The 17,202-nt window shown below is 35.9% G+C and overlaps 1 protein-coding gene across 1 annotated transcript; it reads left to right on the top strand.

Annotated features, from left to right (window-relative positions):
- Nucleotides 1-218: 218 nt before the first annotated feature.
- On the top strand, nt 219-10,944 carry TMEM213 (transmembrane protein 213). Its single transcript, XM_052001133.1, has 3 exons — nt 219-553; nt 6,924-6,989; nt 9,124-10,944. The coding sequence occupies exons 1-3, from the start codon at nt 472-474 to the stop codon at nt 9,291-9,293; spliced, it is 318 nt and encodes a 105-aa protein (XP_051857093.1). The 5' UTR covers nt 219-471; the 3' UTR covers nt 9,294-10,944.
- Nucleotides 10,945-17,202: the final 6,258 nt, after the last annotated feature.

Below are 17,202 nucleotides of genomic sequence, written 5' to 3'. Positions count from 1 at the left end.
TCTTCCCAGAGATAATATAGTAAACAATTATACATCATTTGATCCTCACAATAACCCTTTGAATTGGATGCTATTGTGATCCTCATTTAACAGACAAGGAAACTGAGGCTGAGAGAGATTAAGTGATTTACCTAGGGCCACACACTCAGCAAGTAAGCATCTGAAAATTAAGCTGACATAGCCAACTCAGTCGGTGCTCTGTCCCCTGTTCAATAAATCAGCAAAAACAAAACAAAACACAAACTCCTCCTTCAACTTCCCAAACTTCACAGTTTAAAAGTGGGGGGAGGGATTCCTTTCTCTTTTCCAGAAGCAAGAGCAGCTAGATGGGAGTTCACTTTGCTCCACCCCTTCTCTTTTCTTTTAAACAGGAGAGCAGAAGTTTTCCTGTGGTCTGCCAGAGTCATTTTCAAGGTTTCCAGAGGACGCGCGGTACAAGGCCAGTCTGGACAGGTGCCTGCCATCTCCACCATGAAGCAGCTTTCCTCAGCAACGTACCTTCCCATCAGCCTCATCCTCTTGTCTGCGTCCTTGCACACAACTTGCTTAGCAGGTAGAATTATGCTTGTTCTCCACAAAGGAGGGAGGGAGAGGGAAGAAGGGAAAAATCAAAACAGAGAAAAAAGGAGGGAGGGGATTTGGCTCAAGGAAAAAAGAAACAGGACTTTCAGTTCAGTTAGAGCTGGGAATTGGGGAAGGGGATTTTTTTAGATTTAATTCCTTGTTGACAAAGATCAAATTCCCGGACTTCATCTGGAACACACTCATAGATGTGTTGACATTTCTCTTCTGAAATGTATTCAGCTTTTCTTCACCATTGCTAAAAGCAAAACACCAAAAAAAGTTTTCCCAAACCTAACGATTGAATTAACTCCAAAATATTTTTATTTTGTTACTTACCAGTAGCTTCTTTCCTTCCCTAGAAGGTCAGTGAAATGACTTTTCTCTTTTTGTCAGTCCCTACCTCTAATGTGTCACTGACCCGGAGTCTTCCAGAGACTGTCAGTAGAGGGCTGGGAAAGCAGACTATGTCTGTTAATCAAGGACAAGTTTAGCCTAATTCTCAGAGGTTTATTATCTCTGGGCTGGCCACCAGGTGATGAGAGTGGTTTTTAGTGTTTTTCTGTTTTGTTTTGCTAAAACAACTGGCCAATAGTAGGCTGACTATTATATATTGTCTCCTAAGGCATGGAGGGGGTTGAGCTCTGGATCTCAGTAGGAGGGAGCACACTTACCAATAGAATCATGGATTTTATGGAAGTATAGATGTTTACTTAAACATCTCTATTTTCTTCTGACAATATTCTAAGCCCCCTATTATTGCTTCCTTTCCTTCAAAATAAATAATTCCTTTTATAACTCAATGCTTTCTCTAGTAAGTAAATCATCCGATTTATTCTCACATAAAATGAAATAATATCCTCATGTGACAAGTAAATAAAAAAATTAATGTACACAAAGGTTAAGAAACTCCCTATGATAAATTACATTGTTCATAACATCAAAAAATATTTGTATAGTGCTTTTTAGGTTCCATGTACTTTTTTAGAATATAGGTCTTAAGAGGTGAAAGGAATTTAGAAATTATTTATGCTCATTTTACAGATGAAGAAACTGAAGAATCAAATTTCCCTGTTTTCCAGGATAGTATTTCATACCAGCTATTCTTTTTTTTTTAATAATGGTTTTTTTATTTTCAAAATATTCACAAAGATAGTTTTGAACATTTACTCTTGCAAAAGCAGCTACTCTTAAAGTGTAATCTGAGGAATCTCTGGAGTGACAGGTTCTAAACTATTTTCATAATAATTCTAAGTCATTTCCATTTCTAATACAATAAATATCTATAGATGTAACTCACATAAAAGAAAAGTTCTTTGAGGGTGTCCTTAATAATTGAGAATGTAAAGGGGACCTGAGACCAAAATGTTTGGGAAATGCTTCTCTAAACTTATTTCCCAATTGCCATCAGTAGCAAATTTTCAATGGTCCACAAAACCATTACTAAGAGAAATCCTTGTTTTTTTTCCTTTATAAATTATATTAATACATTAAATTTATGTGTGCAAAATATGCATAAATTATGCATGTAATTTAAAACAATTAAACTGAAATTCATTACTTTGAAAATCAATTCCAAAATATAAAGAACTTGTTACAGTCTATTAACTTCTCCCTCTATGCCTTTCATTCTCTATTCACTCCTGTACATGTATTTGTGTATATAATTTTCTTACATATAGTCATTTCTGCTTTGATGCTTTTTTATTCTATAACACTTGCAAGGTGTCAGGTCATATTCCAAAACAATTGATTGTGCCATTATAAAAGAACTTGTTCAGGCTTTTTCTGTTGAAACTGTGAATATGAAAGTGTTGGTTCCCTAACTACAGGGGAAGGCAGAATGAGGTTGTAGTTGTTCAGGAAAATGTGATAATATTATCTCCTTTTTCTTACAATTTTTGCGAACTTTCTTTAAAAGTTTTACTCTTATCGTAAATTTTTTTGATTTTTGTACTCTAATACAAAAATTTTTGAGCAGTTAGCACCTAATATATTATTTATTTATATATTATATACATTTATTACTGATTTTGTTTTGTTGGATTCAGTCAAACCTGACCCCATTTGAGGTTTTCTTGGCAAAAATACTAGAATGATTTGCCATTTTCTTCTCCAGTTCATTTTACAGATGAGGAAACTGAGGAAAACAGAGTTAAATGACTTGCCCAGAGTCACACAGCTAGCTAGATCTAAACTCAGGAAGATCAGTCTTCCTGATCCCAAGTCCAATTTTTTATCCAGTATATATTTTGTAAAATATTCACAAAAACAGAAATTTTAAAAAGATGAAAGAAAAGATTCCACTATTTTAACTCAATCAGCAATGGATCTAGGTCTTTGTTTCTTCCCAACTCTTCCAGGATTGATTTTTCACTTTTACTTAATCTTTGCCAATTTAATAGGAATGAAACAGTACCTCAAAATTTTAAAAATGGCTTTTTAAATGAAAAAGTTTAATGATGATTTGCAATACACTTCCCCATATTCCTAATTTTTCTGGTCACTTTTATTGACCATACTTTAATCAGTGGGAACTGGATATTACCCTTGACTTAGAGCAAATTCCTTATAAATTTCAGGTAAAACTATACACACAAATCTACAGAGGATAACTGGTCCACAGTATAACTTTGCTCAGAAATACTACATTACACTTCATTATTCTTTCTCCAAACAGTGAATCTTTGCCCCTTGTTCCCTTCTTACTACTTGTCCTCCCTTATCCTATCTTTTATCTTTCTGTGAGTCACTGAAAATCCAGGGGTTCTCAAACTTCTTCAAGAAGTAGAGAGTATAGTCAGAAAGGTGAGGGTTAGATTAATTTGGCTTCATTACAAAATAGACAGGAAATAACTACCAGGAATGTTTATTGTGGCAAGTGGTTGAAAGAGCCATGACGTATGATTCAAAAGGTAATATGACTAATTTGTAACAAACATGCTAGAATCTGAATGTTTTGTCCTGAAAAACAATCTTTATAGAAGAATATTTACTAGTTCTAATAATGTTTTTCATGCTTAAAACCATTTTTGAAATTTCCCTATTGGAGTTGCCTTTACAGTTTGTGACATCTTTCTTTTAAAAACAAGCCCTAATGGTAGTAATTGGGTAAATGGACTCTAGAAAAAGACCATTTCCCTGGTAGCAACTCAATATCTGAATGGGCCTTGTCCACTATAATAATAATGATAGCAATAATGCTTATCCTTAAGGTTTATCAAGTGCTTTATATACATCATTCTACATCTTTTAAAGATGAAATTGATTTTTGAAAACTGATAAATATTTGCCATTAATAATGAAAAGGTGAGCGAACAAGCTAGGTTTTTGGTTCAAAACCAAGTCTGAATTTAACTAATTAATTAAAATTGAATTTAAAAAAATAAAAAATGAGATGCTTCATTTATGCTTTGTAAAATGATTCTCAAATCTTAATTCTTAAGATAGGGGTCCTAAAATGTTTAGATCATCATGAGACCATGTAAGCAAAACATTTTGTAACTATGAAGCAGCCACATAAATTGCCATTAGTAAATGTACAGAGAGCTATACATTTATTATGTCAACCATTCCAGTATCCTAGCCAAGAAAACCCTGTATGGAATCATGAAGACTTGAGCAAAACCAAATGATTGAACAACAAATGTACATATCTGCAAGGTGACTTTGAAAGGGATAATACCTATTTGGATGTAGAAATTCTTTTGTTGTTTTTTTAATGAGTAACTTTACATGATAGCTGTTTCTAGTATCAGAATGGTTGATCACTGCATTGATCATAACTCTTAAGTCTTTCAAAGCTATTTGTCTTTATAATGTTATTATTCCTGGCTCTTTGCCCTTCATTCTGTATAAGTTCATAAGTCTTCCTAGGTTTCACTAAAACCAACTCTGACTTTTTTCTTCTGGCACAATTGTATTCTATCACAGTGATACTTTGTTTACTTTCCCCCTCATCGATGAACATATCTTCAGGTTCCAGTTTTTTTTTTTTTTTAACCACCACAAAAAGAGCTGATATAGATAGATCATTTTGCATTTTTTTTTTTTTTGATGTCTTTAAGCTATATAAATAGTAGTAGTGGGAAACGAGGTTGACATTAGAGTGATAAGTCCGAAGTCAGAAAGACTTATCTTACTGAGCTCAAACCTGGTCTCAGACACTTACTGGCTTTGTGACCCTGGTTAAGGCACTTAACCCTATTTGCCTTACTTTCTTCATCTGTAAAATGAGAAGGAAATGGCAAACCACTCCAACATCTTTGCCAAGAAAAACCCAAATGGGGTCATAAAGACAGGACTGAAATAACTGAACAAGAACAACAGAATAATAATGATATCAAACCCACATCACATCTGGAACAGAGAATCTGGCTCAAACTCCTGTGCTGATACATATCATGATTTCAACCACTTCAACTGGGTCTCAATTTCTTCACCTCTAAATAAAGGAATTAAACTAGATGGATTTTAAGATTCCTTCCAGTTATAAATTTAGAACCCGATAAACCACCACCTCTCCTCTTCTGCTGATCCTTCCCTCCCTACCAACCCATCTCTGCATTTTTCAAATGCCTTATTTCCCTGGAATCTTATGTGCCAGAGATTATAGTAAGTGCACCTAGGCCCCTTAGCACCTGGGTGCTATCTTGAACCTGCACCTCAGGGTGAAGCATCTGGGGATCAACAGTGTTAGATCTTTAACTCTTATACTGGGAACACAAAGTTTATCGGTCCTTAGAGTTCCCAAATTCCATCTATAATCCTGGAATAATCAGAGTTTACTTTTCTGTAGGAAACATAACATCATCAATTGACTTTGGCTTCACCTAGGTGAGAAACTATTTTCACTGTCCTAGGCAAAAAAGACAGAACTTGTCAAGAAAATCATTTTTATCATGAAGGTGAAGAGTTGGGAAATCAATTTCTTCCACCCAAATGCCTCTCCCCACCCCAATCTCCATGCCTTTCAGGTGTAAATAAATTAGGTCAGATTACATCAACTAATTACAGTACTTGAGTCAAACTTTTGGGAGGCTTGGGGTGGGGTAGCAAAACTTTAGTTAGAACTACAATTTTATGCCTTAGGCTAAATAATAGGTCTCTTTTCAAACTAGTATTCCCCTCCCTACAAAAACCAAAGTCCCTGAAGGACACAGTGTCCTAAAATGGGAACTTGGGAGCTTTCTAGTTTCCTGCCATGTCAAGAGAATAGGATGAATAGCATTATAATACGCTGGAAGGGATATCTTCAGACTTTATTTCTAAGACGAAGTCTATTGAGGGAAACCCAAACAGAATATTTAATTTCTTTCCATCATATATACAAAAAACTTAAACCTGTAAAACATGTCCTCCTTTCCTAGGGCTACTTAAGAATTTGTACCATTAAGGGCCTGTACTAATGCTAAGAAAATGCTAGAGATTCCTTAATGAACATGTACATTCCATTCAAATTCATTTAATCACAAAGATCTTTCATATTCATTATATCAGTATCTTGTAATCACTGTAGGATCTTATAATCTCTGACACTATGCGTGCCCAGGAAGATAAAAAATAGCTTAAAAGATGGTGTCAAGAATGAAGTAGTCCGATAACCTAAAGTATATGTTATGTTTAATAATCAGCTTGCAATTCAGGCTGATTTGAAAACAAGTGACAAAACCGATTGAAACATTCTGGGCTTCGGTTTTGGAATCCATAAGACATTTGCTAGATGCATGACTCTGGGCAAGTCACTTAATCTCTCCATATCCTGTCTACATAGAATATATATTATGTATACATAAACTAAATATGGATATTAATTTGCTTGATTTCAAGGAACTTTCCCCAGGAAAGTGCCCCAGGTTGATGAAAATCTTGAATGCTCATTAATCTTTCAAGAGCTGTTTAAATCTGTAAAACTCTGGGAGTGGATTCAATGACCTCTAGGCTTCCTTCCAACTCTAAGATTAGAGTTGATGGGATTAGATTGGATTAGAAGGTTAAGTACTGCCAATAGTCTACCCATAGTAGAGATGAAGAAATGAGCCAGCGAGGCTGACTTGTTTTTGATCACAAAGCTAACAAGGAAGGCTCTTTCCTTTACCTCTCAAGCTGACAGGTCTCTTGTGTGTTGTCCTGAATGAAGAAGAAATGAACTTGAAACGTCACCTGTTAAATCAAAGAATTCCATTTTCTTACAACCGGCATGTCTTTTACAAAGTCAAAGTCAATCTGTAATAGCATCTGCTGTGACCCCCCACACATGGGTCTTTCAGTCACAAGACCATCTCTTATTTCCAGGACAGCTCAGTAACCCTTCATTTTGCGGTATTGATTCTGCCTCTCTGGTTTTGTTCTTGTTCTTTCAGAAACACACAACTCTTCATCCGTTCCTTCTCCTGCGTCAGACTCGGCATTCATAGCACAGTGCTCTAGTAAGTTTTCTACGGCTGCTGAAGCTCCATGGCCCGGGGTTTCAACCTCTCCCTTGCTTACGTTTCATTGATTGCTGGGGATGATTATTAGGTTTCCCCACTCCAGGGTGGGACAACTTTATATATATATTGTCCATGTTTTTCCCTGTTCTCTAAAAGAAGCCTGAGAGATTATTTAGTCTCTCTATTGATCTATCTTCAGAGTCATTGGGTGTAAGACTTCATGGAGACCCTAATAAACCAGTCATCTGCTGTAACTTGGGACAAGATGGCAGGAGATTGAAATACACATTAAATTTCAAAATGATAGAGTCTCAAGGTTGAAAGGCACTTAGTACAATCTACCAAATCCAAAAGTTTCATTTGTAATATTTTTGATATAATCACTTGACCTCTATTTAAAGAATTTCTTTTTGGGGGCTGAGGCAATTGGGGTTAAGTGACTTGCCCAGGGTGACACAAATAAGAAGTGTTAAGTATCTGAATTTGAACTCAAGTCCTCCTGACGTCAGGGCTCTATCCATTGTGCCACCTAGCCGCTCCTATTTAAAGAATTTGAATTATTACTTCATGCTTCTAGGAACTTACAAAAAGGCATTAAAAGTCATCTCAAGTCATTTTGCAGACAGGGAAACTGAGATAAAGCAAAATTAAATAGTTTGTCTGAGATCACTAAAGACAAAAGTGACCATGACAGGATTTGAACTCAGATTCTCTGACTGCAACTCCATTATTCTTTCTAGTTTAGCATGCTGCTTTTCCCTCTATGTTGGGCCAAAATCTGTCTCCCTTAGACTTCCACCCACTGGATACTAAAAATTGCTACCCTTGACACTCACATAGGTGACTGTGTATCTGGGAAGTAAGTTTTCTCACAAACATTGCTTGTAATTTGCTGGAATCTAGAAGTTTTATGATATCTAATAAAACATCTGTTGTGGTGTTGAGCAGGGGTGAAGGATGCAGAGGCCCTAAACATGATGTACAAGAAAGTACCTCTCTCTTGGAATGAGAGGACCTGCTTTGAATTCTAGCTCTATAATTTAAAACTTTTGTAATGTTGGGCATATAACTTCTTGGAGACTCTAGTTCCCCATCTATATGATAAGGGAACTGGACATCTAAGATGTTCTCTAGCTTTATCTCCGCGCTCCTACAATTTATATATTGAAACATTATTAGTAGTTGATTATAAAATAGTAGATTTATGTCCGTTCTGGCATAATTTTCTGTTAACTTTAGAAGATAGTTTTACCCTAAATGATATTTTAAAAACCTAATTAACCTTAGGAACAAAGGAAACAAACATATTTTATTATTTGTAGATATTTAAAAATAAGCAAATAAACTTGAGAACAACCCTCAGGGAACTCAGAAACTACTAGATAATTAAATTACTAGGTAGAAAATGGAAGTGCTAATTTATACATTCTACTGTGCTGTTAATTGCTGACTCTTACTTTAGATATATTATTGTGGGATCAAACATCAATTTTTTGACTATTTATGAAGAGATAGAAGATGAAAAAAAGTAATTTTCAACAGTTCAATCATAATCTGAGTTTTGGGTTCAAATTAGATGCACATGGACATTTGTTTTCTATGAATTACAGTAAAAATAAATACTTTATTCCAGGGAGGACCTTATATTTTAAAGTTAGAAAAAATCCATGTGTATCTCATTGGCTGTGGTCAATACAAGATTAAAGGTTGAAAAATACAAGATTAATGTGAGACCAAGGATTTAATGAGTTGATTTTCTCATAGATTCCTTAGTTTTGCCTTGTTCCACATGAGTATAGCTCTAATACTAGCAAGTTCTCTCATAAATATGGCTCATTTGCAGGGTGGAGGGAGCGGGGAGATGGGGGGTGGAGTACATGGGTAGGGGAGTTAGGATTAGAGGGGAAGAGGAGTGAAGTGGGAGGAATGTGTGGATAAGTCAAGCAAATCCATCCTCCTCAGGATAATGACCCAGAGTCCACATGAGCTAATCCCTCTTCAGTAATATCACTTTGATTTATAGAGGGAAACTCTCCATCTTCTATGGATAATAACTATTGAAATTAAATGATATTTATATGGGGAAGAGAAAAAGGAGGAAGGATGGTGAAATGTATCTCTTCTTCAATAGATCTAGATTTCTGCTCTAAGGCTGCCCAGTGCTGTAAGCATGGAATGGATGAAGATGGTTGGATTGCAGCAGCTATTGGCTGGAGTCTTTGGTTTCTCACCCTTATTTTGCTCTGTGTGGGTAAACTCAGAAAGATAACACCTGAAGAATCCAAGTACACGCAAGCATGAAATTTGGGACTCCAGAGGCCAGACTATCAAATTCCACCAGTTTCTTCTTAAACGAAGAAGGAAAGAAAATAGCCTTGAAATAAGATTCAACATGCTTTTTAAAAGGGAGCAGAAGAAAATGTCCAATTTCAGCAAGAATAATAGTACTTTTATACTTAGTTTCAAAGGGTTGTGATTTGGCCCTAATAGTTTTCCTCTTTATGTAGTTTAATATCAGAATTATTTCCATAAACATTTGAAGAATTGAATCAATAGGAAGAATTTGTGAAATACCCATTTATGTTCCCAGCACCATCTTGACACTCAGGGATACAAAAAAAGAATAACCATGAGCCATTCTATTGATAAATATAATATAAATATAGATAAATAGTCAAAAGACATGAATAGCTTTTGGAAGAATTGCAAATTCTAAATTACACTAATTGACATTTGGAAACTTCATCAAAATCAGTATGAGAAATGCAAATTAAAACAACTCTGAATTTTCATCTCTCACCCTCAAAATTGACTAAGAAAACAAAAAGGATAGTTAACATTGGAGGAATTGTGGGAATCAAGGAATATTCATATACTCTTGGTAGTGTTGTGAATTGGTCCATCTAGTTTGGTTACCTATCTGAAATTATGTAAAGGTGTGACATCACTGTTCATACCTTTCAACCCAATAAATGCTTCTACTAGATATATACTCAAAGAAATCCCAAGATAAAAACAAATCAAGGATTGTGTAACCACATCTACAAAAAAAAAAAAATCTGGAAATTAGATGGAATAAAACTAAACTAGCATATAAATATTACTGCTACAATAGAAAGGAGAAAAAAAAACCACAAGATTTTTCAGCTGAGTGACTGAGAAAGCAAAAAAAAGTTCTAGAGAACAGTTCAGGGAACATATTTGTCTCCTTTGACAAAAGTGAGGGGGAGACATATTGAGGGAAAATGTTGTATATATTATCAGATAATAGTGATTATCAAACAATTTTATTTAATTTTTTTTCTTTGTTATAAAGAAGGATTGGATAGGGGCAGGGCAGGATAGTGGTATAGAACTAGGAAAAAATGTGATGTAAAAGAAAAAGGCATCATTAAAAAATATTTTTTAAAAGTAGAAGACTTGATTGGGTACATTGCAAGCATCCAAAGTTATTTTCTTTCCCAAAGCAGTTCTCTCTTCTGGAATAATTGTATTATCATTCTTCTAGTCATTCAAGCTTGAAATTTGAGAGACATCTTGGACTTTCCCCCTCCCCCCCACAGTTTCTATGTCCAATTGTCAAATCTAGTCCTTATCTTCCTGAAAGTTGACTCTTCTCTTGCTACATTCCATTCTCATTAACACAGCCTATAGGTCAATCCCTTGTTATCATGTGATTGAATTCAATGGCTTCTCCTTGATCCCAGTCTACAATTTGTCCCACCCCAAATCCATCCTACTCATCTACCACAAAAATTAATCTTAATCAAAAGAACATCATCTCCCAGGAGTGAGTGGTACAGTAGGAAAAGTTTGAGGGTCCAGCTGAGAAGTTCACCTGTGGTGCTTGATAGCTATGTGAATTTGGCTAAATCAAATAACTTCTATGAACTTCAGTTTCCTCATCTGTAAAAAAGAGGGAGTAATACTAAATAAAGATCCCTTCTAGTAAGTCTTTGATCTTATTATCCTCTCTGCTAGTTTTTTTTTTTTTTTTTTTTTTTGGGGGGGGGAGCAATCAGGGATAAGTAACTTGGCCAGGTCACTGTATGTGTGAAGTATCTGAGACTGGATTAGAACTCAGATTGTTCCATGACTCCAAGGCCACCTCTCTATCCATTGTGCTGTCTAGCTGTCCTGATCCTCATTGTCTATTGAAAGAAATGTTCAGTTGTTTTCATTCATGTCCAACTTTTTGTGACTCAATTTAAGGTCTTTTTGGTAAAAGATTAATAGAATGGTTTGCCATTTTCTTTTCCAGCTCATTTTACTGATGAGAAAACTGAGGCAAATAGGATTAAGCAATTTGCCCACAATTGCCCAGATAATAAATGTCTGGGGCCAGATTTGAACTCAGGAAGATGAATCTTCCTGGAACTCTTATCCATTGCACAACCTGCCTATCCTACGGAAAAAATTAACATCCTCCCTTCAAGACATTTCTTAATCTGCTCCAAACTAATTTCTGGTCTTATCTTCTATTCCTCTACATTCAGTTGGACTATGCGGTAGTCTCATTCCCTAAACATATTTGGAGTTTTTACATTTCTCCACCTTTTTTTATGCTGTTCCCTCCTTTTACAGAGTCTTCTATCTTTCTGCCTATCTCAATGCTAAAGCTCAGCCCAAATACCACCTCGCAGGAAGGTTTTCTCCCATCCTGATCTTCTGATATTTAATCTAATATTTAAGAATTTTGAATTGAGCATATGTATCTTCCACCCAATATATTCAGAGTAATTAATCTTTTTTTTATTGAACTCACTCTTCTTTCAAACTATTACTGTCGAAGGGTCCACCATTCTTCCAGTCACCCAGGATCACTACCTTGATATCATTCTCAATTCCTCCCTCTCACCCCACAGAACTAATCAGTGGCCAATGCTTGTCATTTTTATCACCATGACATCTCTCCCATCTATCACCTCTTCACTCAAACAGCTGCCACCCTGGTTTAAGCCCCTCTCATCTGGATTATTTGTCACTGAGTTTTTTTCAGTCTTGTTTGACCCTTTGGAGTCCCATTTGAGGTTTTCTGGGCAAAAAATACTGGAATTATTTGTCATTTCCTTCTACAGTAAGGATTATTATAGTAGTTTTCTAATAATTGATCTACCTGTCTCAAATCTCTCCCCACTCTATCCTTCCCACAAACATCAAAGCAATTTCCCTAAAGTTTACAATCGACAATGTCTCCAGTCACCAAATCTTTCTGTACCTCAGTTTGGTCATGTGTAAAATGCAAAAGTCCCTTCCAGTTTTAAATCTATCATACTCTGAACTCCAGGGGCTGGCTCCCTATCAAATATAAACTGCTTTGCCTTTAAAGCTCTTAACAACCTGGCCCCTTGTTCCCTTTCCACTGATTGCTTCCATTCACTTTGTGACCCAGCCACACTTGCACAAAGTACTCTGCTCTTTTCTTGTTTTCTTTGTATTGGATATCCCTCACACCTGCAATGCCCTAGCTATTCATGCTGCCTCCTTTTCTAAACCCTGGTTTCTTTCATCACTTCACTAAAGCATCACCTAAAAGATACCTTTACTAGCTACTGATGCCTTTCTTCTGAACTGACATTGTATCTACTTTGCATGCATTTTGGATATGCCAGAAGTATTTATCAAACACTTTGAACTAAACACTGGAGACATAAAGACAAAATCATTGTTCACTGAGAGATTAACTTTTTCAGGGAACATACTTTCTTTTTTTAATTTAATTTTTTTATTATAGATTTTTATTTACAAGACATATGCATGGGTAATTTTTCAACATTGACCCTTACAAAACTTTCTGTTCTAACTTTTCTCCTCCTTTCCCTTACTCCTCCCTCTCCCTACCCCTCCCCTAGATGGCAGGTAGTCCAATACATGTTAAATATGTTAAAGTATATGTTAAATACAATATAGGTATACATATTTGTACAGTTATTTTGCTGCACAAGAAAAATTGGATCTAGAAAGAAAGAAAAAACCTAAGAAGGAAAACAAAAATGCAAGCAAACAATAACAGAAAGAGTGGAAATGCTATGTTGTGGTCCACATTTTGTTCCCATAGTTCTCTCTCTGAGTGTAACTGATTCTCTTTATCACTGAACAACTGGAACTGGTTTGAATCATCTCATTGTTGAAGAGGGCCACGTCCATCAGAATTGATCACTGTGTAATCTTGTTGTTGCCAAGTATAATAATCTCCTGGTTCTGCTCACTTCACTCAGCATCAGTTCATGTAAGTCTCTCCAGGCCTTTCTGAAATCATCCTGCTGGTTGGTACTTACAGAACAATAATATTCCATAACATTCATGTACCACAATTTGTTCAGGCATTTTCCAATTGATGTACATCCATTCAATTAGGGAATATACTTTCTAAGAAATTTTTATATGTTTATATGTGGATTGTTTGTTAGAACTTGGAAGATGAGTTTTTAACCTTATCTTATCCTGAACCAGGTCACCATACCACACTTCCTATTCTCTCCCAAATGATGCTTTGATCACAACTCCATCCCTGTCCTTTTGGCTCCTATTTCACATTCCCCCATTATAAAGTGAGTTCCATGAGGCTAGGGACTGTCTTTCTTGTTTGTATTTCTATCCCCAACATTTAGCAAAGTTACAAATATATATAGTAAACACGTCATGTGTGCTCTTTTATTCATTTATCTGGATTTTCTTCCAAATTATATCAATATTTTAAATTATCAATTTATCAACTTATTATCAAGAACAAATTATCTACTATCAAAAAAATTAATTATTTTAAACAATGAAGATACATTAGGTTAATTTTTTTTTAAGTTCCCACAATTAAAAATCAAGTTTGTATGGGTACACTGAACAGTGATAGACTTCTGAGTTACCTATATTTTGGCTTAGATTCATTTAGTGAATGGGAAGGGAGTTCTCATAAGCCATCAGTGACTTATTTTTTTTTAAAACTTCCTTTTGAGAAAAGAGAGTATCTGACAAAAGAGAGAACACAGAAATTATAGTTTGGATATGCTGAAACCAAATGTCCCTTTGAAAACTGATATCCAAACAGGTAGAAGAGAAAAAGGCTGACATTTTAAGTTCCAAAAGAAATCCTTCAGGGTTTTTAGACTTCAACAATGGGACTATTTAGAAAGATAGAAAGGGAGTTCTTGTCTCTACATCTGTGGCAAATAATAATAATAATAATGACTCTTCCCAACTAAAGTACTAGCTTCTTTCATCCTGTCCACAATTAGAGTCATTAAATACCTTATTGCTATGGGACAAAGTTTTTTCTGAAGATTAATTTACCCCGGAAAAGTATGATGTACTTAATGTTCCTCCACTCAAATCCTACTGTAGTACAGAGGTGACCCTGGACTCTGGAAAGTGATATCAGTGGTATGCATACTCTGACAGGTGTTAGCAAGCTGGAAAAGCTTTGAGGATAGATTTGGAGACAGACAATAGAACTGCCATCTGAAGACAGACTTAAGTAACATATGGAAAGGTCATCATCAGAAAGCTGGCTAGCCTCCAGGAGATGGATATCTTCGGTGATAGCAATACAAAAGACTAGTTAGAGAGGAAGAGTGGGTAAAAAGTAGATCAAAAGAAAAAATATCATTTAAGCAGGGATCTTTGAAAATATTGAATAATGATAAAATAATGTTAGATTATTATCATCCTTATAATACAATGGTCATCAAAGACTTGAAACTTCAAACAAAAGAGTTTATACCTTTACCTTACAGATAACAGGAAGTCACTGGAATTTCTGGAGGAGTGAAGCAGCATGGTCTTACTTGCACTTTAGGAAGATCACTTTGGCAACTTCGTGGAGGATGACTTGGGAAAGTGAGAGACTTGAAGGAAGGAAGACCAATTAGTTTAGCTATTATCAAGGTCCAGAGAGGGAAGATGAGGATTCAGATTAGAGTAGCAAAAACTTGGAGATGATTCAAGAAGTGGTGTGGAAGGTGTTGACAAGTCTTGGCAACTGACTGTATATATGGGATTAGAGAGAGTAAAGAAACAAATGTCTCTGAAGTGGTGAACCTCAGTGACTAGAAAGTTGGTAGGTTGTCTCAGACAGAATTAGGGAAGTTAAGAAGAAGTTCAAATAGGATGAGAAATCCAGTACTCTCTTGCCTCAGTCACTTCTGTTCTCTAAATCTTCCTCCCCTGTGAGCTCAAAGAAAATGAGATACAAGTTTATCTAGGAGAGTAGGAATATCACAGATAAATGAATCTGCAAATGTACAATACATATTCCCCCCCCCCAAAAAAAATGCAAAACCCATCACTTGAGCCCAAATATTCAGCTGTTTCTCCCAAATATTTGCTTTGCATAATTTTAACATTTAAAACCTAACAAACATAAACTCTATCATAAACTTAGTAGACTTTATTTTGAATTTTAATTATAAAATTATTTTGATTATAAAAAACAATCTGGCAAACTAGGGAACAAATTTATATTTTTGTTTTTGTTTTTTATTTTGTTTCCTCTGCCAGGGAGAATGAACTTTTGTGGGGAAAATGGACCAAAAATCACTTATGGGGATTAGCAGCCAAGGCAAAAAAAAGAGATAGAAAGGGAGCAAGGTAGAGTGCTCAGAGTTAGGAAGAACTGAGTTCAAATGTGACCTCAGTACTAGTATGACACTGGACAAGTGCCTTAATCTCTGTTTGCCTGAATGCACTGGAAAAGAAAATAGCAAATCATTCCAGGATTTTTGCTGAGAAAACCCCAAGGACAGTAATGGTGTGCTATGGTTCACAGACTCACAGGTTCAGATAAGACAGAACAATAACAAAGAATTACAACACCCAGCTGTCATTGCTGAATTCAGATGACTTATCTGCCAGGATATTCAAAGAAGTGGATAATGTATCATACCATCATAGGAAGGGACCACAAAGATCAATCTCCTCATTTTACGGATTGGGAAACTGAATTTCAGGGAAATGAAGTGACCTTGCTATCACACAATCAACAAGTAGCAGGACCAGAATCTGAATACAGGTCTTTGGTGAGGTCCAAAGACCATACACGGGACCATAGATCTAGAACTGGAAGAGAGCTCAGAGGCACTCTCATCCATAGCTGCAAAACTATTATTAATAATCATGGAGAATGAAAGAGGCATTTCAGGATTAAAAAAAGACAAACGTTAGCCTTGTTTTTAAAAATGGTAAAAGAATGGAGACTGAAAGTTCTAGTCATTCAATCAACAAGCATTTATTAAGCATTTGGTAGATGCCAGAAACGGGGCTAAGTGCTAGGGATACAAAAATGAAGCAAAACCAGTTATTTCCCTCAGTGAGCTAATATTCTAATGATAAAAGTAACAGTGAAGTAAATAGGCACATATAGTAAATATCCTGGATATGTATCCAGGATATCCATCTCCTGGAGGCTAGGCAGCTTTCTGGTGATGACCTTTCCATATCCATATCCAGACTGGATAGAATATAATCTGAGAAAAGCAGGCATTAGTATGTGGGGGGATTGGGAAAGACGTCCTGAAAAAGGTAAAAAATTAACTGAGTTTTGACTGATATTGTTTGTCCTTAATTCTCACAGGGGACCACGATATCAGGGAGGTGATGCTATAACTTGTAGGTGAATTTGATTGAAGTGAGGAAGGGTTTAAAGTCACCAATCTCACTTTCTCCTTTAGAGCCATCTGGGCCCAGTGGCAAGACACATCAGGATGACTGAAGATGGCCCTGGATGCAGTGGGAGACCTTGGTCTTTTTAGATTAGGATCTTTAATAGGTCTCAGTTTGACTGAGAACACCTAAGTGATTAAGGTTGGGTAAGAAATGAGGCAGAGAATGGCCTCTTCAGTCTGGGAGGAGAAGACCCTCAGGGTTTCTGGCCAAAACAAAAACAAAAAACTACTTTTTGCATTCACTCTGGTCAATCAAAGAGAGCCAGAGTGATTTGAGTTTAAAGCATAGTCTTGAAGGATTCTAAGGAAAGAAGAGAAAGGAGAATAAAGCATTCCAGGTATATAGACAAAGGAACAAAAGAACAGAGGTATAGAGCTGTAGGTCAGGAAGATGGAAAAGGAGAAAGGGACCAGATTATTAAGATTTTTTATGTTGAATTTTTTTATATTTGATTTGGAGGTAATAAAACACCATTGGAGCTCGTTAAACAGAGGAGAGATGGTCAGACACGGGCATTAGAAAAATAACTTTGGAAGATGAATGAAAGATAGAT

Source organism: Antechinus flavipes, chromosome 5 (assembly GCF_016432865.1).
Source record: "Antechinus flavipes isolate AdamAnt ecotype Samford, QLD, Australia chromosome 5, AdamAnt_v2, whole genome shotgun sequence".
In the NCBI taxonomy this organism is placed as follows: Eukaryota; Metazoa; Chordata; class Mammalia; order Dasyuromorphia; family Dasyuridae; genus Antechinus; species Antechinus flavipes.
Note: the sequence above shows the minus strand (reverse complement) of the source record. Positions and strands in the feature narration are given on the sequence as shown.